The 23859-nt window shown below is 36.2% G+C and overlaps 1 protein-coding gene and 1 long non-coding RNA gene across 3 annotated transcripts in view; one reads left to right on the top strand and one right to left on the bottom strand.

Moving 5' to 3' along the window:
- The window catches only part of LOC309512957 (dynamin-1-like protein), a 31662-nt gene that overhangs the window by 4949 nt on the left and 2854 nt on the right, over positions 1-23859 (bottom strand). For both annotated transcript variants that reach the window (XM_082188715.1, XM_082188716.1), the window contains 13 exons: positions 23373-23419; positions 22532-22600; positions 22344-22430; positions 18677-18839; positions 18465-18585; positions 8824-9162; positions 7455-7575; positions 5438-5593; positions 3355-3444; positions 1299-1397; positions 1098-1211; positions 890-999; positions 653-812 (listed from right to left, as the gene is read on the bottom strand). In XM_082188715.1, the coding sequence (XP_082044841.1) occupies positions 653-812; positions 890-999; positions 1098-1211; positions 1299-1397; positions 3355-3444; positions 5438-5593; positions 7455-7575; positions 8824-9162; positions 18465-18585; positions 18677-18839; positions 22344-22430; positions 22532-22600; positions 23373-23419 (1676 nt within the window). The remainder of the gene's footprint in view (positions 1-652; positions 813-889; positions 1000-1097; positions 1212-1298; positions 1398-3354; positions 3445-5437; positions 5594-7454; positions 7576-8823; positions 9163-18464; positions 18586-18676; positions 18840-22343; positions 22431-22531; positions 22601-23372; positions 23420-23859) is intronic.
- LOC309513091 lies at positions 13193-18100 on the top strand. Its single transcript, XR_014211291.1, has 2 exons — positions 13193-15283; positions 16738-18100. It is a non-coding gene; the product is annotated as an uncharacterized lncRNA (long non-coding RNA).

The following is a 23859-nucleotide window of genomic DNA, read 5'->3' as shown; positions in this document are numbered from 1 at the left end:
GGTGCTTTAGATGGGATGAATTTAAAGACAACTGAACTTTTATATAAGTTAAAGTTTATACTTAACTTTTATAAGTATAAACAGCCTGACTAAAGCACAGCAGACTGTCAGCATACTAACTGAAGCACTGCTGCGAAATACAAATAACCAGAGTAGTAATGATTTCAAAACTTGCATACGATTTTCCATTCATTCCCGGTAAAATTTCATCTTTTAAAACACTTAAATTATAGTATATTCATATATAAGTTGGTTCAGTCATATACTATAACCATATTGTATCTGATTAATAACTGCATAACATTGCAAACATAAATAAATGCAAAAATAAATGCAAACATTTAAGTTTTGAATGTTACTGTGTTATTACCATGTTATTACTACATTTAGCCCATTTATTTTATCACATTTTTTGAAATTCTTTGAAATGTCAAATAATACAAAAACCTATAATCTGAGAATTACCAGTATTAACTGAAATCCATAGATTGAGCAAAATTCCTTTGCATTTATACTTGTGACTGCTCAAAAACAAAGTCTCTTTTGATTGGCCCATTTGCAAAATATGGTTCCTGTAATAAAATATATGTATTTTGTAGATGTTTTTATTATCTCTTCACACCTGCTTTATGAGGCGTACATGTACACGTACCTCCAGCATCTGTGCAACCTCTGTGCGCTGCTGAGCAGTTTCCTGAGACTCGATGAGCAGTTCCTGTAGAAGACGCTGTTTGTAGAGCTGGCCGACAAGCTCACTCTGCAAATTCTCTTTCACAAAATTCACCAGGAAATGCATCACCGTTTTTGGCACACTGCAGAAAAAGAAAAAAAAAAGATCAGATGCTTGAGGTCACTCAGTGGTTAGTCTCCCACACACACAGGTGCTGACCTGTCCTGGATGCTCTTGCGCACGATCAGGAAGTAGCACTTGATGAGCCGTTGGATGACCTCGCAGTCCCTCTGCTCTCGAGTGCTTAGTTTGCGGGATACTGGCACAGCCTACAGAAAAATATCCAAAAGTTGTTGTTCTTTCCTGGTTTTTCTTCAAATGTGCAGGTACAGTTGGCTTCTGTACTTCTGAGATAGCAAAGCCATACCGTGTCCAACAGGTTGATGGCTTTGGTGGGGCTTCCAAACCCAGGCACGGGGCCTTTCTCCTCCGACGGCATCTTCTCATTCTTCCATCGCTTCCCTCCATCCCCTGCCTCCGCCTGCGAAAGAGACGATAAAACAAAGACTAATCCTGTTTGGATTTGAAGAGAGAGAGAGATGGAGAGAGAGAGAGAGAGTTTTAGTACCTGCTGGCTGTTGACAGATGCAGAAACTTGGGCAGCGTCTGTGAAATCAGGATGTTTGGTGTTTATATAGGCCAACTCGATTGCAACAAGATTATGAACCTGAGAAGAAGTAAACACATTTCATGAGCTAACATGATGACACATTTTCAGAACTATCCAGAACTGTGCTCTGAATGTGACATGCACGAAGGATTTTTGATTTTTGATACACGGTGGTTGGACAATGAGACCGAAACACTGGCCAATATAGTGTTGGAGGTTTCACGCCTATATATGCGCAGCCTGGCCAATCTTCACTTATTTTACATTCCTTCAGTAAGAGCAGAGTGTGAAGGATGATTAGCAGAGCAATAGCACAGCTGTACATAAAATATTGCAATCCACATGACATAATGGGAGACATATCAGAATTCAAAAGAGGGCAAATTGTTGTTGCGCGTCTCGCTGGCTCATCTGTGACCAGGACAGGTGTATCGAGAGCTATGTTATGCAGGGTAATGCCGGTATACCACCATGTAGGATGAACCACATCCAACAGGAGTAACTGTCGACGCAAAAGGAAGCTTCTGAAAGGGAGGTCCAGGCAGGTACTAACCCGGATTGTATCCAAAAATCATAAATCCACAGTTGACTAACTCACTGCAGAATTCCACAGAGTCAATATTGATGGTCGGGTTGAAATAGCCAAACCTTTGGTCACTCGTGCCAATGCCAAACGTTGGTTTCATTGGGTCCAACAGTGCAAATCTTGGACTGTGGACAATGTAAAACATAAATTGTTCTCTAATGAGTCCACCTTCACTGTCTTTCTCACATCCGTGGGTGTTACAGTGTGGAGAAGACCCAAAGAGGCTTCAATAATTTTAATAAATACTTTAAATATTTTAAATAAAATAATTGTAATAATTTATTTTAATTTAGTAAAACTTAACGTTTGCCTAACAACATCCTTTAGTCAAGTCTGTATTCAAAAAACAGCATGGCCTTGAGTACATTATTGCTTACATATATTCAATACTAACGGATACCAATATACTAACTGCATGAAACACATTTGGTACTGTATTATTGAAGGGTTTTTTTTTTTTTTTTTTTTTTTTTTACATTTATACATTTTGGTCTATTATAATTTAGATGTTTCTGCTGTTTTCATCATGTCCAAGTACATGCCTTAAAGGGTTAGTTCACCCAAAAATGAAAATTCTGTCAGTAATTACTCACCCTCATGTTGTTCCAACCCCATAAGACCTTCGTTCATCTTCGGAACACAAATGAAGATATTTTTGATGAAATCTGAGAGCTGGCTCACTCCTCCATAGGCTTCTAAAGACGTTATAACTTGCTGGCCCAGAAAATGCATTAAAGACATCGTTAATATAGTTCAAGTGACTCCAGTGGCTCAATCTTAAGTTTATAAAGCGATGAGAATACTTTTTGTGCGCAAAAACCCCCCAAAAATAACGACTTTATTCCACTATTCATTTCCTTCTCTCTGGGCCTCGAGTTGTTTCACGTAGGATAACTGCGCAGCGCTTCTGTGTTGTACGTCACCACGCATGACACACATGACCAGCGTCGGCCAATAGTGTGCCTACGTGTGACGTGCAACACAGACGCGCTGCGCAAAAACACTACGTGAAAAACCTCGAGGCCCAGAGAGAAGGAAATGAATAGTGGAATAAAGTCGTTGTTTTTGTTTGTTTTTGCGCACAAAAAGTATTCTCGTCGCTTTATAAACTTAAGATTGAGCCACTGGAGTCACTTGGACTATATTAACGATGTCTTTAATGCATTTTCTGGGCCAGCAAGTTATAACGTCTTTAGAAGCCTATGGAGGAGTGAGCCAGCTGTCAGATTTAATCAAAATGATCTTAATTTGTGTTCCGAAGATGAACGAAGGTCTTACGGGGTTGGAACAACATGAGGGTGAGTAATTACTGACAGAATTTTCATTTTTGGGTGAACTAACCCTTTAATCGTAATTAGGTTACTGTAAGCCAAGTCCTCGAGGATAGTATAAGTTAGTGTAGGTGCAGCCACAGGCATATGTTCCTACCATCTCATTGGTTATGGGCAGACGTTTCCTGAGTAGGCTGGTAACCACCTCCACTATTGAATCATGTAGTTTGGGAAACCGCAAAAGCTCCTTTGGACATAAACAAACACACATACAGTACATATGACAGGTTAGTTGTCAATTATTTAAAACATTTTGGTAACACTTTATTTTACAGTGTCCTTGTTACATATGTTACATGTACTTACCGTAGTAATAACAGTAAATTATGCATAATTACATGCAACTAACCCTCAACCAAATCCTAATCCTACCCTAACCCTATAGTAAGTACATGTTGTTAATTAATATTACTCAGTACTTAAATATATAATTACACTGTAACAATGACACCTTAAAATAAAGTGTAACCCATTTTTACACTCCCTATGTGAAGGAGTGAAGTATAATATTCTCCCAACACCTTTCCGAATATTATGAGCATCAAATCTGTTCCCTTCAGCACATGTTATGACATTAGATTTATGTATATAATAGAGGAAAGCGAAAAGAATGTTTAATGTAAAACAAATGTACATAGTGAAGGCAGCAGGACAGAGAAGATAAGAGCAGAATGAGGAGAGAATCCTAATGCCGGCTGTCCTGAGCCTCTGTGAAGACTGTGAGCTTTCCTCTTCACATTTCATTTTGTAGAAATTCTGAGCTATAAGGGCTTGTCAGGGAAAACAGAAATGTCTTAATTGTTTGAAATAAGAGTTTGACGTACAGTTCTATGCAGACACATTCTAACATTCAGGTCGCAACGCTTCCTTCATTGGTCACTCACAACATTTATTGAAATTGAGCCAGAGAATGACTCACTCAAAAATCATCACGGTATTGACGGCACAACAACATTAGCGTCTAACTAGGCTGGGGTGCATTTCCCGCACAATGATGTAACTCACTGCTAATCCACCATAGTACGGTGCATCATTGTAGAAAATTAACTAGTTAGTCACGACTGTTTCCTGAAAACGGTCTGAACCACGTTAGTTCAATAATAGCCTATAGGACTGTTGTTAATGACGTGCTATTGTACAAACAGCAAATCGTTTAACTGTGTTGGTAATATCAAATGCGATCATATTTGGCTTCTGGTGCTTTTGGGAAACGCACCCCTGCAAAATATTGAAAAGAAAAAAATTTGTTTTCAATTATGTGATATTCAGTTTTTCTGTGATATGAAAAACATACAGGAAGTTTCCCTAGATGGCTTGAATACAATTTTAAAAGAATGAACTTGGTGTTTGTGGATGGATGGATGGATAGATAGATATTACTTTATGCAAGACTTTATTCCTAAGTGAGAAATACTTTTAGGGCTTGACAGTTTACGAAAACCTTGGGTGTTCATACTTTTTATTTGGGGGTTTACTCTTTATAAGAACCAACTCAAACCATAAAGTGAACCGTAAAGTAAAAAAAAATATCTCTCTGCTTGAGTTTTCATAGGCCATATTCACTTTGTTTTTGAGCAATTCAATACGACTATAAAATAATCATTATTATGATTATGTGATTATTAAATACATTCAACAAAATAAGAAATACATTGTAATAAATAATGCTATTGTACTGTGAAATCGAGAAACACAATTAATTTATTTCACTGTAAAATTACAATACTAACATGTACGTCTTAAAATTTTCATTTTCAACTGTTATATCATCAAGCATTTATTTTGATGGGTTGCCGACAAATAAATGAATGAGTTAGCAGTGTGAAGACACTGTATATTAATTTAGACGTGTGCAGCATCTCAGATTCACAGTAAGCCAAGCAGTTCTGAGACTCTGAACCACTGTCTCATGAACTACACACGTGTAAATGACACGATTCGCTCTGAAAACGCTAGCACATACGTTTACTTAAAGCCCAGCCTCATGCGCGATTTGACAATCGGACTAAGCCACATTAGGTTTTCCTCCTGATATTCCGCGAAGCCCTACTAACTACCCAATGAATGTGTATAAAGCACTGATAGGAGAGTTAAGTTTTAAGATTTGAAGACTGGCTCCACTACCTAATATTCCATTTCCTGTTTGTTTCTGCATCAAATATTAAAAAGCAGTGAAGCACCTGTGTGCTGTAGGCAGAGCAGTGCTGGATGATCCTCTGAAGCTCCTCGTGTACGAGCTCCACACAGCGCATGCTGGGCTCCTCCAGTCTCTTGATCTGTTTCTTCACCAGCAGCTCAAAGCTGACCTCAGGAACAAACAGCGCTGGCCGAGGACCCTACATCCATCACAACGACCAGACACAAACCAAAACACATTTAGTCTACATCCGTGACCAACTGACCAATGATTTTCCATTGCTTTTCCAGCTATTCTACTAGATAAGGTTTAATTTAATAGTGTTTGCACTCACAAAGAACAATTTATATTAGAAGTAATATTTTAGATGTAAGCAAAACAAATATATACACTACCAGTCATAATTTTGAGAGTTAGAATTTTTTAAAAATGTTTTCTGAAAGAAGTCTCAGCTGCATTTATTTTATTAAAATTACTATAAAAACAGTAATATTGTGAAATATATTTTACAGTTTAAAATTACAAAAACAGCATATTATTTTTTGTGGAAATCATGATACATTATTTTCATGATTCTTTGACGAATAGAAAATTTAAATGAATATCATTTATTTGAAATAGAAATCTTTTGTAACATTACAAATGTCTTCGTCACTTTTGATCAATTTAATGCATCCTTATCAATATCTATAATGAATTAATGTATTAATTCATTATTAATTCAATCAGTATAATTATTTTTTTTACTCTTACTTACCCCAAACTTCTAAATGCTAGAATATCACACTTTTTTCTACAAAAATATTAAGCAGCAAAAACTGTTTTGAAAATTGATAACATGGCCTAAAATAACACTTACCAGGCGCCAAATGCGTGTAAAAATCGGCGTTGGCGAGTATATTAAACAGTTTCTATCGCCAATTTCCCAGTAACATTTTTATGAATTCTAACAATGCAATGTTGTGAGAATATTAATGTGAACAAACGAGAATGGCACTCTATTTTGGCAATCAAAATATTCAAGTGCAAGAAGACGCGAAAGGGAACTCAATTTGTTACTCGTTACCAAAGAGTGTGCCCAGACATTCGTGTCTCAGACAGCACGCCAATACTGAATTGAGCCCTCTTTCACGTCTTCTTGCACTTGAACAGACATATTCAAACAAAATTATGACAAAAGGCCCATCTTGGCAAGTATCCTCATAAACATATTCAGTTATATCTTAAGTGAACTTAAACAGCTGAGAAAGAAAACACATGTGCATCAGTATATTGGATCTGTGCATTAGCTCTTAAAGTGACAGCAGCCTAATATTCCTGCTGCTGTGTTTTTAATGTTAATCAAACAACAAAAGACAAAGAGCACTCACTTCTCTGAATAACTTTTGTAACTTTAATAAGGATTAATCTATTTTTCATGGCTGGTAAAAAATATTTACTGATAATAAGAAATGTTTCTTGAGTAGCAAATCAGCATATTAGACTGATTTATGAAGGACCATGTGACACTGAAGACTGGAGTAATGATGCTGAAAATTCAGCTTTGCATCACACAAATACATTTTAAATTTTAAAATATATTTAAATAGAAAACATTTATTTTAAATTGCAATAATGTTTCACAATAATACTGTTTTACTGTATTCTTGATTAAATAAATGCAGTCGAGCACAAGAGACTTCTTTCAAAAAACCCACATTTTTCAATTAATTTAAAATATATTATTTATTAAGAAATTATTGTATTAATTTTTAAGATTTATGTAATGTTTGGAGGCTTGGAATTTACACTTTTAAAATTCTAGGTTTTCCGTGACTGTGGGAACCTTGAAATAGCTATCTGAACCAGCATTTATTTGTGGTTTCTAAAACTCTTCATGTCAAGGACATTAAACCATAACTTTGTGTCTGTTTGGAAAATAACAGTCATCATTTGGGCAATTCGTTTTGGTGTCGCTTATAGCGTAGAAATTACACACTTTACTTTTAAGAAAGTGAGCAAAGTACTGTATGCTTATCTATATACACACACATGCATGCATAAACATATAAATATTATACCGTAGCGTTTCGAATAGCTGTGAGAATATCTAGCTCAGTGAGTCCTCCCAGTGGGTCAATTGACTGCAGGGTTCTTCCAAATGTCTCATGGAATATATAACAGATCCGAGCTCCTCCACACCTACAATAAACAAATGCTCACACAGTCAGTCAGTTCATGAAAATGTAAAATCATGCAGCACTTTTGGACATCACAGCCTTGTTGGCACGTTCACACATTCACACAGGCCTGGAGTCGTACCCAACCGTCCAGCCAGAAAACGTCAATACAAGGCACTTAATTAATCGATAGCTGGTGTGGACTTAGCCAGATATGAGAGATGAACAGCATTTCATCCAACAGTGAACAGGGTGTAAATAAGGAGTTGGGCAGACTTGAGGATTATCTGTCTGTCAAATTCAGCCAAGCAGACCAAAGTAAACATGGTGTGCTTGATATCTGTCATGAGTTTCAGTGCAAAAATGACAGACTGAAGTCACCGAAAAAAGGATTCAGCAGGAATGTAGCCCTGGTAATGACAATATGTCAAACTTGATAACATGGTGCAAGATGGCAACCTGAAGTAAGTGGCTCCACAGATCACAGTTAGGATTTTAGTGCTCAAAATAAAGGCAAGAGCTTTCTCTGATCACAAGCTCAAACCTAATTGGCTGGTTTTGTGCAATTTCCTTGTGTCTACTGTTGTATTGAAGTTGCAAATAAATGGCCAATGCTTACTTTTAATTGGGCCAAAATTTCATGCTGACTTTAAAACTTTCTTCCCGGTATAGATATACAATGATTTTTTTCTTTGAAGAGCCTATTTCCTATGTTATTTCGTTTTAGTTTTCTAGGAAATAAATTGAGAGAAGCACTTGGAGAAGAATTTTCACCTTCAATTTTTTTTCCACCCTGGCTGCAATCAACCAATGAACCAATCAATGAACCAATCAATGAACCAATCAATCAACCAATCAATCAATCAATCAATCAATCAATCAATCAATCAATCAATCAATCAACCAATCAGCCAATCAACCAACCAAACAACCAAGCAATCAACCAATCAATCAATCAACCAATCAACCAATCAACCAATCAATCAATCAATCAAACAACCAATCAATCAAGCAATCAAGCAAGCAATCAAGCAACCAATCAATCAATCAATCCATCAATCCATCAATCAATCAATCAATCAATCAATCAGTCAATCAATCAATCAATCAATCAATCGAGGGCATATGAATAATTTTAAAAAAATAACGATGTGCACGGATAAATCATTTATAATGAACACTGCAACATTCTGTAAAAAACTATTAAATTGTCAACTTTGATTTCATGGTGACTTTAAATGAACTTGTATGTTGTGGCTCATGTACTCACAATTCAGAGGTCTGGATGTGCCTGGCAGTGCCTTCGATGGTGCTGCAGTAGTCGGTGGCAAACTTGGTGACGATCTGCAGCAAGGTGGCGCTGTGGTCTTCCACAGGCTGCCCGTAGCTGTTGAGTCGGGACTGGTACTGGGCGGCGAGCACCGTGACTCGTGTCTTGAGCTCGGGGAGGCAGTCTCTGATGTGATGCATTAGCAGTCGGCTCAGGGTGCGAGCCAGGTAGCGAGAGCCGCAGCGGGAGGCTAATGACGGGTAATGGCGCTGAAGAAACGCCTGCTCGTCTTTGCTGGAGTCAGTCAGACTCTTTTGGGTGTTCAAGTCATGCTGGCTCCTGGTGAAGTAAAAAAAGACTGAATAGCGCATCAAAGCCTGCAAAATTTTAAACATGAGTAGGAAAGCACCAAGGCGAATCTGGACTCACTCTCAACAACATGCTTTCATCTAGAAGGTTTTAGGCAGAATATACACTACCAGTCAAAAGTTTGGAAACATTTACATTTTTTGTTACACTTTATTTTAAGGTGACGTAGTTACATTGTACTTACTCAAATAAGAAAGGGAAAAAAGTCGGCGCACCATGGCTCCAAAATGTAAAAAAAATGAATAATAGACTCACACACAGCTGGTAACGCTTCGAGCACGTAGGCTGAAGAATCGTCTGATGAAGAGCCTACGTGCTCGAAGTGTTACCACCTGTGTGTGAGTCTATTATTACATTTTGTAATTTTTTGGAGCCAGTGTGTGCCAACTTTTTTTTTTCTTTTTTATACATTTTGTTGTCGAGCATCCAATTTGAGCAACATATTGCTTTGCTTTGGATGTGTGTGCTTTGGATCTGATTTTACTTACTAAAATAAGTACTAAGTAATATTAATTAACTACATGTACTTACTATAGAGTTATGGTTAGGGTTTGGTTTAGGGTTAGTTACTTGTAATTATTCATAATTTACTGTTATTACTGTAGTAAGTACATGTAGTAGTGTAGTGTAGTGTAGTGTAACTATGTCACATTAAAATAAAGTGTAAAATAAAGTCTCTTATGCTCACTAAGGCTGCATTTATTTACTCAAAAATACACAGTAAAAACAGTAATATTGTGAAATATTACAATAAAAATTAATTTCCATTTTTATAAATTGTAAAATGTAATTTATCCCTGTGATTAAAGCTGAATTTTCAGCGTCTTCAATATCCTTCAGAAATCATTATAATATGATGATTTGCTGCTCAATAATCATTACTGATTAATATCAATGTTGAAAACAGTTTTAGAGGCTCAACATTTTTTTGTGGAAACAATGATACCCACGAGCCCAAGAGGGCCCACGTCACTCCTCTGTTCATCTCTCTGCACTGGCTACCTCTAGCTGCTCGCATCAAGTTCAAGGCACTGACGCTTGCTTACAGAACTATCACAGGCTCAGCTCCCTCCTACTTTCACTCACTCCTACGAGTCTACATCCCTACCAGACACCTACGATCGGTCAACGAGCGACGTCTCGTGGTTCCATCACAGAAAGCCACAAAATCACTTTCCAGAACATTCTCATTTACAGTTCCATGCTGGTGGAACGCTCTCCCCACCCTCATCCGGAATGCAGAATCCCTGACAACATTCAAAAAACAGCTGAAAACCAATCTCTTCCGTGAGCACTTAACCTTATAGAAAAAAAAAATAAATAAAAAATAATCCTTTCCCTTTGAAACATCACTTATCAGGCTTAGGCTACTCTGAATAATACCTGAACTTCGTATTTTGAGCACTTCCTGCGTTGTTGTTGCTTTTGCCTCTTTATGATGACTCGCTGAACTTAGTCCTAATTTGTAAGTCGCTTTGGATAAGGGCGTCTGCTAAATGACTAAATGTAAATGTAAATGTAAATGATACCATTCAAACATTTGTGCTAAGATTTAAAAAAAAAAAAAAAAAAATATATATTTTTATCAAGGATGCATTAAATTGACAGTGAAGACGTTTATGTTACAAAAGATTTCTAATTAATAAATGCTTTAATAAATGCAAATAAATGCTGTTCATTAAACTTTCTATTTGTCAAAGAATCCTGAAAAAAGTATCACAATTTCCACAAAAATATTAAGCAGCACAACTGTTTTTATCACTGATAATAATAATCAGAAATGTTTCTTGAGCAGCAAATCATCACATTAGAATGCTTTCTGAAGGATCATGTGACACTGAAGACTGGAGTAATGATGCTGACAATTCAGCTTTGATCACAGGAATAAATTACATTTAACATATATTCAAAATAGAAAACAGTTATTTTAAATTGTAATAATATTTTGCAATATTACTGTTTTTACTGTATTTTTGATTAAGTAAATGCAGCATTGGTGAGTAGAAGAGACTTCTTTCAAAAACATGAACAAAATTCTAATGTTTCCAAACTTTTGACATAAACTGCTGTTTATGACTTCCACAATCCTCTATGTGTGACTCGGCTGTAGGGTGAAAACATAAAAACAACTTTTTGGGATTTGTTCTAGATCATTAAACATGATGTTTTTTAGGAGAAAAAAATGAGGAAGAACCTTCTTTAAAAATAAATAATGACTGAAATGATTGACTGGCTAGCACAGCACAGCAGCTGCCTTTGGTTTCTTATGCTCACCGAGGCTGCATTTATTTTAGAGCTATGGAATATAAATGTTTTTGCCATGTATCTTGATACTAATGTGAACAATTCTGCATTGACATATTTTTTTTTACATATGAATTATGTGTAACATTATATTAGATCCGTACATTAGGTCTTTATATAACAAACCTGCTTCTGTCAGTGTCATTAGTGTTAATCAAACAACAATACAAAAGAAAAGAGGGAATTCTTCGACTGCTCTTGACTGAAGAACCTTTGTAGCTTTAATAATAATCTATTCATTTGCAATTAATACACTTAAGACATTTTTACATTTGAATTTCTGTCATATTTATTACTTGAATGCTGTTAAAGGGGTCCTATTATGCGAAATCTTGATTTTGTTTTTGGGGTGTACAAGTATATGTTTCCATGCTTGATTGTTCAAAAAACTAATATTTTACATTATTGCAGTTCCTCTCTCCCCAGTCTGTCTCGAACATGCCAATTTAGATGAAGCCCCTCCTTCTGAAGTACAAAATGTGCTGTGATTGGTTAACTGGCCTAGTGTGTTGTGATTGGCAGCGATTTGCGCGTGTTCCGGAAAATGTCCCACCCCTTCATAACTGCGAGTTCTTCTCTAGTGATAATATTGCGGATGGCATCAATTTCAAACCAATTCAAGCCTGATTCAGACCCTGACAATGTTAAAGAACAAGAGGATCGAACGGACAAGAGGACTTTGCAAGCACGGATTTCACCGGACGCTTCAGAGTGGTAAATTTTTTGTAATTTTCTTATACACTATATAGATACGATGTTATCCACAATTTAATCGTGATATTTGTCAGAAAACGAAGGTAATTACAAGCAGTAATCGATCACAAAACCATGTTTAACTTTCCTAAGGAGCGGTGAACAGCCTTACAAGCGCGAGAGCGAACAAAAGCAACAGAAAACAAGCTGTTCGCCATAAAATGTGCAGCGGACAGATAAACGTTGGGGTTTTAATGTTCAGAAACTAAGTTTTAACCCCTTTAAGTTCATCAGCCTTCAGGAAGGTCAAACAAATGAGTTGTGGAAAAAACAGCGTCTCTTTGTCAGCGATAGCACGTTCTTCTGTAACGCAGCTCAGCCAGGACTCGTCCACTTTTTTGCGTTTTCTGTGGGCGAGGATTATTTAAATGAGAAACATTGTGATTTCATAAGATCTGAAAAAAATCGCATTGCAGTCCAAACAAGTCATTCGTTGTAGTTCTTGAAAAGTGGATTCTGTTAAATACAATATCTCTCTTTGGAATGGACCTTGAGCTTTGTAACCTTGCAGATCTATTTATGCTCAAACAGCAACATTACACACTACATAAAGTTGAAAAAGTGAAAAAGCAGAATAGGACCCCTTTAAATGGATGTAAAAAAAATAAAAAATAAAAAAACACAGTTCTTTTCATTTGTTTCTTATACTGTTTTTGTTCTACTGGTTGTTATTTGCATCTTTGTTGTTATTTTTAAAAACAAAGATCAAATAACTATATTGTGATTAGTAATATAGTAATTATTATTAATAAAAGAATTGGAGAAAAAGATGAATCGTGACGTGGTGTATCAAGAAACGTTTTAATAATCGAAATGTTACCCTCTGAATCGTAATCAAATCAAATTGTAAGGCAAGTGAAAATCCACAACTTTATTTGATTTGATACAAAATTTGGTGCAAAAAAAGAAAATTATGAAATTTTATAAACTGTAACACACTTTTCAGGATACTTTGATGAAAGTTCAGAACAGCATTTCTTTAAAATAGAAATCTTTTGTAACGTTATACATGTCTTTACTTTCACTGTTGATTAATTTAACTTAATAAATGTATTAATTTCTTTCAAAACAACAACACAAAACTTACTGACCCCAAAGTTTTGAATGGCAGTGCATGAAAAGGGTGGTTGGAGAGGCCAAAAAAGAGGTCATTTTCGAGATAGGCTCATTTGGACAGTAAATCTACTGTTTACAGAGTTACTATGGATTTCATGTTGACTTTAAATATAGAGATTGTTGGCATCATTAGGCATGTATTGTTCTTTGACAAATGAAAGTGTCTTCAGCTCTTTCCTTTTAGTCAAAGTGAATTTCTCAAACATTCTGCAGTGCATTTTTACAGGATAGAAGTGAGCTGAAAATTGTTAGTACACTGCCCACTACTGGAAAAGAAGGAGCTTCTCCCTTTGGTTGTACTGTGCACGAATGAAAGCAACATTTTTGCATTTTCTTAAGTAAATGTAAATAGTGCTTTCATGGGCAAAACCTAATTTGCCACACTCCTGTGGCACTGAAGATGGTTGCTAGAGAATTTGTATGTGATTACTAGGGCAGGTTTGGAGTATTTGGTTACTGGTTCAAGTCTTTATGGTATTTTGTTATGGCTCGGGTTCTTCCTTCAGTCTAAGTTCTGCCTGTTTTATCATCCACCAGTTGGAAGTCAGAATTCTCTTCCATAACACATGATTTAATGAATAATTCAAGTCTGTAGGCCAAATGGCATTGGACTAGATGCAAAATTAAATGTAATATTTAAGGTTAAGAATTAGTTTAAATCTCTGACCTCAAGGATGAGCAATAGCCTTAGCAAGCACTACTGATAAAAAGTAAAGGACTGATCAATATATTGCACTGAACACGTCTGTTATTTGTTGCCAGTGCATTGCCATAAATGCTCTCCCAGGACATCTTCAAGAGCTTTCCTGTTTGACTGCTCGTTGTTGAATCCTCAAAGCGAGTGTGGGTTAATATTGAAGAGACGTTGGCCTGAAGCTATTTCTGATTAAGTTAACGAGAGTCGAGAAATGAAAAGTGTCACTGCAGTTCTTCTCCCCAACTAAATTGTCTCCCTGTATTCGTAAAGGACATGCTACAGCCAAAGCTGAATAAACCAATGATTTATCTCTGTCAGCTGATAGCGGGTAGACGTGGTACCCTTGGGTGCTTGTGCTTAAAAAGGCAGGGCAGGAGAGGATAACAGCGTCGGGAATATTACAGTCACTGCTCCTCAGGGGTATGATAGAGGAACTCCAAATGTAAGACAATTACACTGTTAAAATGTCGCAATGCTTTTTCACACGGTTGATTAAGTTTCTACTGCAGTAAAAGAAGTGGAAAGGGCCGTGCGTGCTACAGTTTATTTTCTCCCTGAAGCCCTGTTAATGTCATTCAGGATATCCTGTGCATGTTGTGAAGTTCTTTTACATGGTCATTTCTTCACCCTCTCTCGAACCCTTACGCTTGAACAGGCTGTTTTTGCTGCTGCGCCTTCAGGTCTTCATATGTAAATGAGTTCTGTAATGATCTCCTCGGTCTCATGAGGAAAAAACAGACTCTGCATTTTTGCTAAATGTGTGAAATACACCAAATTGGTGCAGTTTCAAGGTGAAATGACCACCTGTGTTGCTAAAAGAGCAACAGGGCTCTCTGATTTTAGTTTAGAAGCCACTGAGTTGAAATTTGTAGGGGCACAGTCAAACATTTAGATTTTACAATTATTTTTATCAAGTTTGGGGTCAGTAATGAATACTTTTATTCACCAAGGACACATTAAATTGATCCGAAGTGACAATAAAGTTACATTTTAATTACTGTCAAAGTTGCATTTGAATAATTACTGTACCTTTGAATTTTCTATTCATCAAAGAATCCTGAAAAAATTGTATCACGGTTTTCAGAAAAATATTAAGCAGGACAGCCGTTTTCATTATTGATAACAATAAGAAATGTTGGTAGCACTTTATTTTACAGTTCTGTTCCCCATGTACATACTATGTACTTATTATAGTAATTACAATAACTGGGTCATAACTAGGTACTAGGGGTGTGCAAAGCAGCCGGTATTTGTATCTGTATTTGTATTTGTTGAGAGAGGAAAAGTATTTGTATTTGTATTTGTATTCGAGTAAATTTCAAAATAGGTGTAAAAATCCATTTTTTTTTGCGTTACACTTCTAATTTACGTTATAGTGTAAGTATTCTTTAATTATATATCAATTATAATAATTATGGATATGCAATATTGGTTGATGTTTTTCCATAAATCCAGCAATGAACATGTAACAAGGAACGTCATTGAAAAGAAAATAACATAACAGCCATTACCTACGTTAATGTTACTCTGTCAACAGCATATTGTCTAAATTACCAAGCTAACAGAGCTACTAGTGTTGTCACGGTGCCAAAATTTCAGTATTCGGTACCAATACCTGTGAACATCCACGGTTCTCGGTAACAATTTCGGTAAAGCTTAATTTAGATTAAATTTACATATATTAAAGTTTATATCACGGTTACAAAGATGGAAACTGTAGTATTAAAAACACTACATTAATATTACATTTGTTAGATAACAATAGATAAAATGACCTAACAATAAACAATAGTTAGGCTATATACTGTCGCAATTATTCTCCTTGGGGTTCATTTAAAAATACATTTTTAAAATCAAAAGTTAACATTATTTATGTTAACATTATTTAATGCACAATGAATGAAGTGAACAAACATGACCAATCAAGTGTTTGTATTAAATAACATTCACAAACATTAATGTTGTAAAAATATATTGTTCACTCAATGTGTTGATGTTAGATGCGCATTAAGTAATGTTAATGAATGGTATCTTATTGTAGTGTTACCAAACAGGAGATAAAACATGTTTTATTTGACTTGACTGTACTTATATTTAATCCAAAACTGCATTCATATTTAATTTTAAAAGAGCTTTTTAAACCTGCTAAGAGTTATCCAGCCAAGAATAAGCCTAGAACTGCTTTTCTGACGGACTGATATTAATGACAAAATGACGGCTTTTTTATTTCATTTCTCATCTCCATAAATATATCTAAAGCTAATGCAAGGGCTAGAAATCAATTAATTCTTTGCTGATACTTCGTAATCATGAAGAGCGCAGTTCGCACGCTTTCTCCTTTCCACAAGCGCTTGCCCTCCCGTGGCGTCTGTCGTTGCTATGCAGCGCGCTTGCCGCGCGCCTACATTTGAAATCTGCACGCGCAAAAAACGCGCTATGTGAACTACCCCTTATGACAACGTGACATTAGCCTAATCCAAAATATTTCAGCCACCACATCAGCAGCACCGCCGGTCGCCATGTCTCATGAGGAAACGTAGCTTTTTGATATAAAGTTTTTCTTGTTCCCGAATACAAATATTTTTAAAAGTATTTGTTCGAAATAAGTATTCGTAAAAAACACATTATTTGTGCTTTCCGAATACCGTATTCGGGTTCGGCTCCACCCCTACTAGGTACTAACCCTGAACCCATCTCTAAACATAACCTTAACCTACTTAACCCATGTAGTTACCTTATATTACCAGTACTTTGTGCACGTACTGTAAAATAAAGTGCAACCGAAATGTTTCTTCAGCCGGAAATCAGCATATTAGAATGATTCCTGAAGGATCACGTGACACTGAAGTAATATTTCACAATATTGCTGTTTTTACTGTATTTTTGATCGAATAAATGCAGCCTTGGCGAGCAGAAGAGATTTCTATCAAAAACTTTTAAAAATCTTACAGACCCAAAACTTTTGAATGGTTGTGTAAGTGTATCTGCATTTTATATACTCATTATTATTAACAGTAATAATTTAATAGCAAATGAAATTCATATTAAATAGCTTAAATTAATTAAAATACAGTGGACTGGAAAAAAACAATACTCGTATTTCTTAAACATATTTAAATGATAAGTTAAATGAAGTCTACAGGTACATGATATTTGGAATTATCCACATTAATTTTGCAATATAAACATCACAGATTAATCGACTGTTAATTTGAATGACAATTGACTATGAATATGAAAATCTGCTCAAAATTGACATCCCTTGTCATGTTGTCAAAGTTATTTTTACTGCATTTTGTTCACAATGTAAATTAAATGTTTGCACTGTAGAGCCCTAAACAATTACTTTTTTAGTTTCCACTGAGAAAAATCAAAGGTTATATGGGAAGATTATGAAGATTGTGAGTGAATAATGACTTAAAGGGAAAGTTACTCTAAAATGAAAATGAAGTCATCATTTACTCACCCTGGTGTTGTTCAAATGCCGTATAGCCTTTTTTCTTTTACGGACCACAAACAGAGAAATTATAAAAAATGTCCCGCTCATGCTTGTCCAAATGATGGCAGTGAATGAACCCATGTGACACGTGTTGCATATTCCAAGAGTTCTGGAGGTGTACGATAGGGTTTGGTGAAAAACAAACTGAAATTTAATGTATTAGTTAACGAAAATCCTGATCTTTGTCGTCAGTCTCGCCCAGAAAAAGCACACAAGCACACAAACAAACGGCATGAAATACAATGCCTAAAAATCCCCAAAAAGATTCTGTGTACTTTCCTCACTGAGTTGAACATCTCCAGACCCGAACAGCTGACAGATGTGAACGCGATAACTTCTTGTTACGACGAACACAACGGATATATTCACCTCAGAGAAGAAGGTACATGGATTGTATTTCATGTCGCGTGTTTATTAATCTTGATTTCTCACAACTTGTGTGCTTTTTCTGGGCGCAAACAGAGTCTCATGAATGCTCAGCCGTGAACAGAAGAGCAACGGCCAAGATCAGGATATTCGTTAAATAATCCATTAAATTTCGAACTCTTATCATTTACCCCTAGAATACCCGGAATATACGACACGTCACATCGGACCGTTCTGTGATACTTTTGCATCTTTCTGATGCTTGTCGCTATTCACTGCAATTATATGGTCAAACGTGAAGTTAAAAAAGAAAGGACGTGTTGTAAATGATGACTTAGTTTTCAATTTTAAGTGAACTAAACCTTTAAATACAAGTCTGCTGCTTTGGAGGTTCAATTTTGCATCTAAAGTTGCTTTTTAAATGTATGTTCATGATAACGTTATGACAACGTTTATGTTTCTAATCTCGTTCAAATCTGCCTTGGGGAAAATAAAAATTATGTTTTGCATTTTCAACAAATGTTTAAAGCAACTGACCTGTTCACCACACCAATAATGCCCAGTCTGACTGGTATGACGCGGCCCAGCAGAACCTCCAGAGCATCTGTCCCCGCGTCCATCAAATCCAGCTTACTCACGACCAGCAGCGTCCTGTGACCTGAGCGCAACAGACAATGAGTACATTCCCTTCCCACAGTGCCATTCAGTGGTGCAATAATGACATCTGGACTCCTCTGCATGTCACTCACCATCTGGGTCCACCTCTCGTGCCAGTTTAAGGGCATCAGATGTGGCGAGGTCAGAGTTGGCAGGAGATACACACAGGATGAGGGAGTTGGGGTTGGAGATGTGGGACAGAATCATCTCCTGGACTTGAGTCTCAATATCTTCAGGCTGGTCACCAACCGGGACCTACACAAAAAACATCACGCAATATTAAAAGAGACTGAATGGGTAATTGAAGGAATGGATTTCAATATTTTATCTTTAAAAGTGCGGATATATTTTACAGTTGTTCCGAATGTTTTACTGGGCGAAATCCAGATATTTCAATAGGAATCCATGAGATTGGGAATTCTGAGTGAGGGCGAATGATTTCCCCAAACAAGATTTTGCAATGGGTTCAAGTTTTTCATGCAAATTTGCCGCTTTGACCAAAACGAAGCTGTTTGGTTTGAGAGTGACTTCTGAGTTGTGCTTCATACATCACAATGTATTTTTTTTGCATCAAAATGTCAGAAATGTGGTCACACATTAATGCAGAAATGCACCTTTTCCATTGGTTGCCAACCACCACTTAAACATCAAAAGAAGTAGAATGCCGCGTTTCTGCCACCTACTGGACTAGAGTGTGAACTACTGGATGGAGAGCAATGGTGATTTGCCACAATTTTACAGTACAATTGCTTAAACATTACGGCTGTCTATCAGCGACAAAGTCACAATGGTCAGTTATACAACTATTATCAGTTAGATTAGATTAGATTAGATTCAACTTTATTGTCATTACACAAGTACAGGTACAAGGCAACGAAATGCAGTTTAGGTCTAACCAGAAGTGCAATAGCAGCAAGTGCAGGATATACAGTGGTTCCATAAGTGCAGAACATGGATATGTACTGAATAAATATAGAGTTGAATACTATTATAAACAAAAATTTACAGATAGATTTGTCCTATGAATATAATATACAGATAACTATTACTGTGAACAGAATTTACAGCTAGATATGTACTGAATATAATATACTATACTATACATATAAAGTCCTTATACAAATCAATTAACACTCTCTAGACTTATGAAAGCTAATCAAATAAAAGCCGAAACATAGTAATATACCTACTATTTCAACATTTCCAGATGATCATGATCAAAACGTTTGTTGCGCAAGTGCATTTATTAGGGAATCACAAATGCAGACGTTACAGTCGAGATATTTGGATTTATTACAATTAATCACAGACATTTTGCTCATAGATTTTATGGCAGAAAATAACACAAGCCTCATTATGAATGAACACAGACTTGCTGTATTACACATTTCTTTGAACAGAATATCGCATTGGAGACCGCTAAACTTCAAGCCTACCAGCGTTTTCAAAAAACCTGCGCATATCAGAATATTTCCCAATCGTGAAGCTGTGATTGAGGGATTACATCTCTTGATATCAGGCAATCCTATTATATTTGCTCACAGGCCTTCTATTTTTTATACAGTATTACGTTAATTAATTTCATAAACCTTGCATTTTTAAATTTGGTTGTTCTTGTATTCAAATTAAGCACAGTCCACTAGTCTGCACACGTTCTGTGGAGTTGCTACAGAAGCTGTATCGATGCTCATTCTGGCAAAGAGCATGTGGCGATACATCATCGTATCGATGTAACAATCAGGTCGTTTTTCACCCAAACTGACCGGAGCATTTGGAAAATGATAAAGTGTTTTTGCTAACACTGCTTTGTTAATTGTTAAAGGAACACTCCACCGTTTTTTGAAATAGGGCTTATTCACCTTCTTTCCTACATTTAGATAGGTGGGCAAATGCATTTTTGTCTCAGTGCATGCATTGTTTTAGTTTGACAGTGTCGGCGCTAGCTTAGCTTAGCATAATGAATGGAATCCTTTGTTGCCAGCTAGCATGTCCTGAGTAAAAGTGATATAAAAAATTTAAAAAACCCACCTAATTACTTCTTGTGGCCTGCGTATTCACAACAAGTACAAATAGCGATGCAGATTAACACTAGACGATTTCCTATGCAGATTTTGACTTGGGACTATATTAGGGGGAAGCACAGGTGAAGCACTGCTACTTGGGCGCAGAGATATCACGCCCAAGTAGCAGTGCTTCGCCTGTGCTTCCCCCTAATATAGTCCTTAATATATAAGTCAATATCTGCCTAGGAAATCGCCTAGTGTTAATCTGCATCACTATTTGTACTTGTTGTGAATACGCAGGCCACAAGAAGTAATTAGGTTTGTTTTTTTAATTTTTTATATCACTTTTACTCAGGACATGCTAGCTGGCAACAAAGGATTCCATTCATTATGCTAAGCTAAGCTAGCGCCGACCCTGTCAAACTAAAACAATGCATGCACTGAGACAAAAATGCATTTGCCCACCTATCTAAATGTAGGAAAGAAAGTGAATAAGCCCTATTTCAAAAAACGGTGGAGTGTTCCTTTAAGGTGAATAAAGGTGCTGCTATTGTATTGAACTCGCCCATCTGAACGTATTTTAACGTGTCTCTCATCTCTCATATCTCTCGTTGTACAACTGTTCAGTTCGTTTCCGTACACACTGTGTTGATTTTCTTTTTATGTGGTGTTCACTCCTGTAAATTACTGAGCTGTGTGTGTTCAGAACCGGATTAAGCACTAAAAGGTGAACGGACAACTGAATTTAGCTGAAGTGTGTATGTGGTCTATAAAGCTTTCTACCAACACAGAAGATTTCGATATAATCCCTGCTTAAAGTTAAGAGTATTTTCTTCACGTTCTGTGGTTTCAGCGCTGATTTTCATTTCATTTCATATTAGGAAGAACTAGACACTGGATTTGACTTTCAAATATGGTGCATTAATTTAGTTTACAATTTTTTTTCATACTTGGAAAGGGGGATTTTGAGTGCAGAGTCTTCACAAATCTGATATAATATCTTTTTTTTTTATTACTGTAATGCAATTATATAGCTAGTTGGCAACTTGGGCTAGTCTAACGGTGTACTATTTAGCTTTAATAACATGATCACTGAGTAATATGACCAAAGCCTTATAAGCAAAACAAATACTTGTCTAAAATAAGTAAATAATATTAATGTAAGCAAGTAATCAGTCAGTAATAAAATAAGAACAAAGAAACAAAAGACAATAGGACAAATAAATAGCAACATAAAGATACAGATACAAACAGTGCTTTAAGTTTAGGTTTTGCTGTTGTTGTTTGATTAACATTAAAGACACTGACAGCATTGGGTATATTAGGTTACTGTCACTTTAAGACCTCCAATACTGACAAGGTCCCAAATACTCACAGGTCCCAAACTGACCTACCCTGACCTAGTATTATCAAGCATATCATACTTTTTATCTTGTCATTCATCCATGATTTTTAATCACTTCACCTACTGACATCATGTGCACAGCGTCTGTATCCTTGTGAAAATAATGCATTACAACTTTATTCAATTCAATAATTATTGAATTTTTTGTATTGATTTTTTTTTTACTGTAAGAATTTTAGCATCTTGGGTTCAAATTTTTTAAATAATTAATTGTACTTAAATAACGTTTAATTGACAGAATTTGATTTCAAGAGATAAAATAGAATATGATATTTCAAATTTTTTTATCCTAAAGCAAATGAGTTTGTTAGCATTACATGGCAAAATAGCATGCACAGTCATTGTTGTTACCTTAGTGATGCCAGGCAAGTCAACCAAGGTCAGACTGAGCACGTTTGGGGAGTAGATCTTCAGGTAAATGGGCTCTGGACTGATGCCCTAAGGAGGAAAAAGAGAACAACTAGATGAGATCATTTAAATCCAGGCCTTCAAATGGTACAAGTGTGTGTGTAACACTTAGTGCCATGCTTCCACTGCACCTTATTATCGGTGTTGCGATCTGTTTCATCCTCAATCTCTTTCCGGATTTCATTGAAATCTGTGAAAATCTGAGCAAAGAAAAAACAGCATCTATAGAGTCGACGTGATAACAAGCTTGGTTTGAAAGTGTTCTGAATTTTTTTACTTAAGCCCTATTGGGACAGGACTAGTTTTCTAAATGATGTTTGAGTTACAGTTCATATCATGTCTGTGATTTCATGTAGTGATTCGGACAGGACTAACATCTCCGTGTTTATTACAGTGTGTGTTTTCTATACAGAAGGTCATCCGCTGTGTTTGCATGCATCACATAAATGCTTTTTAATGAATTACTTATTGATATCATTTTAATGTATTATTAACACCATATTTATATAAACGTCACAAACGTCACAAGTGGCTGATCATAATAAACCCACATAAGTGAGCAGAGAAATATCTTACGTATCTTACACTGATATTAAAATGGGCAGTTTCTGCGATTTGGCTATTAATTTATTAATTTTATCATTTTATTTCTTGGTCGGATACCATCCATCCACATTGAAATTAAATTAAATGAAAGCATGCAAAAGATTGGTGCACAAACGGTAGTTCAGGTAGGTCAAAAAACACATAAGGACTAATGTTAGAATAATACAATATCGGCAATCACAGACATTCGCACTGGAACAGGATGAGATCTCCTGAAAACAGTAGGTGATTCGCTCTGGATTTTTCACAGAGGTTGTGTGAGAAAAACACAGACATGGCAGATTCGGACAGGATTAAAATCACAAAATACGTCTGTGAAACAGTCCGAATAGGGCTTTAGTGTCAAACGAGAACTTTTGTAATTACCTGGTTTTTGCTGTGAAGGAATGTGCCCCATTCCTCTGCTTTGATACCTTTAGAAGATAGAATGAGAGAGAATGATAGAGAGAATAACAAGAACACAAGACAATAAAAATCAATATTAATGACACTGAATCTGCAGAAACCCTCTTCCATTAAAAGACCTCAACAGAATAAAAGCATTTTACAGGCTTTCACAGCAAAGCGAACTGAAGTGAACAAATTGTAAAATCAATATTCAACCAGAAAAGTTACAGTGGCCGGAAACATGAGTACACGACTGAGAGATTGGAGACCAAACGTGCATTTGCTCTAGTCTCAGAGTGGAAACAAAAACAATACCAGTTTTTTCACACAAAAAAAAACAAAACAAAAAAAAACACAACACATGGGAAAACAAACACAAAGAATGACATTTACAAAACAGTAGTGGGATGGGAACCACACCAGGAGAGCGATCTGGACAGATCATGCAGACAAACGTGTTGAAAAA

This window comes from Leuciscus leuciscus (genome assembly GCF_965113295.1).
Source record: "Leuciscus leuciscus genome assembly, chromosome: 13".
NCBI lineage: Eukaryota > Metazoa > Chordata > Actinopteri > Cypriniformes > Leuciscidae > Leuciscus > Leuciscus leuciscus.
This window is presented reverse-complemented; position numbering and strand designations above follow the sequence as displayed.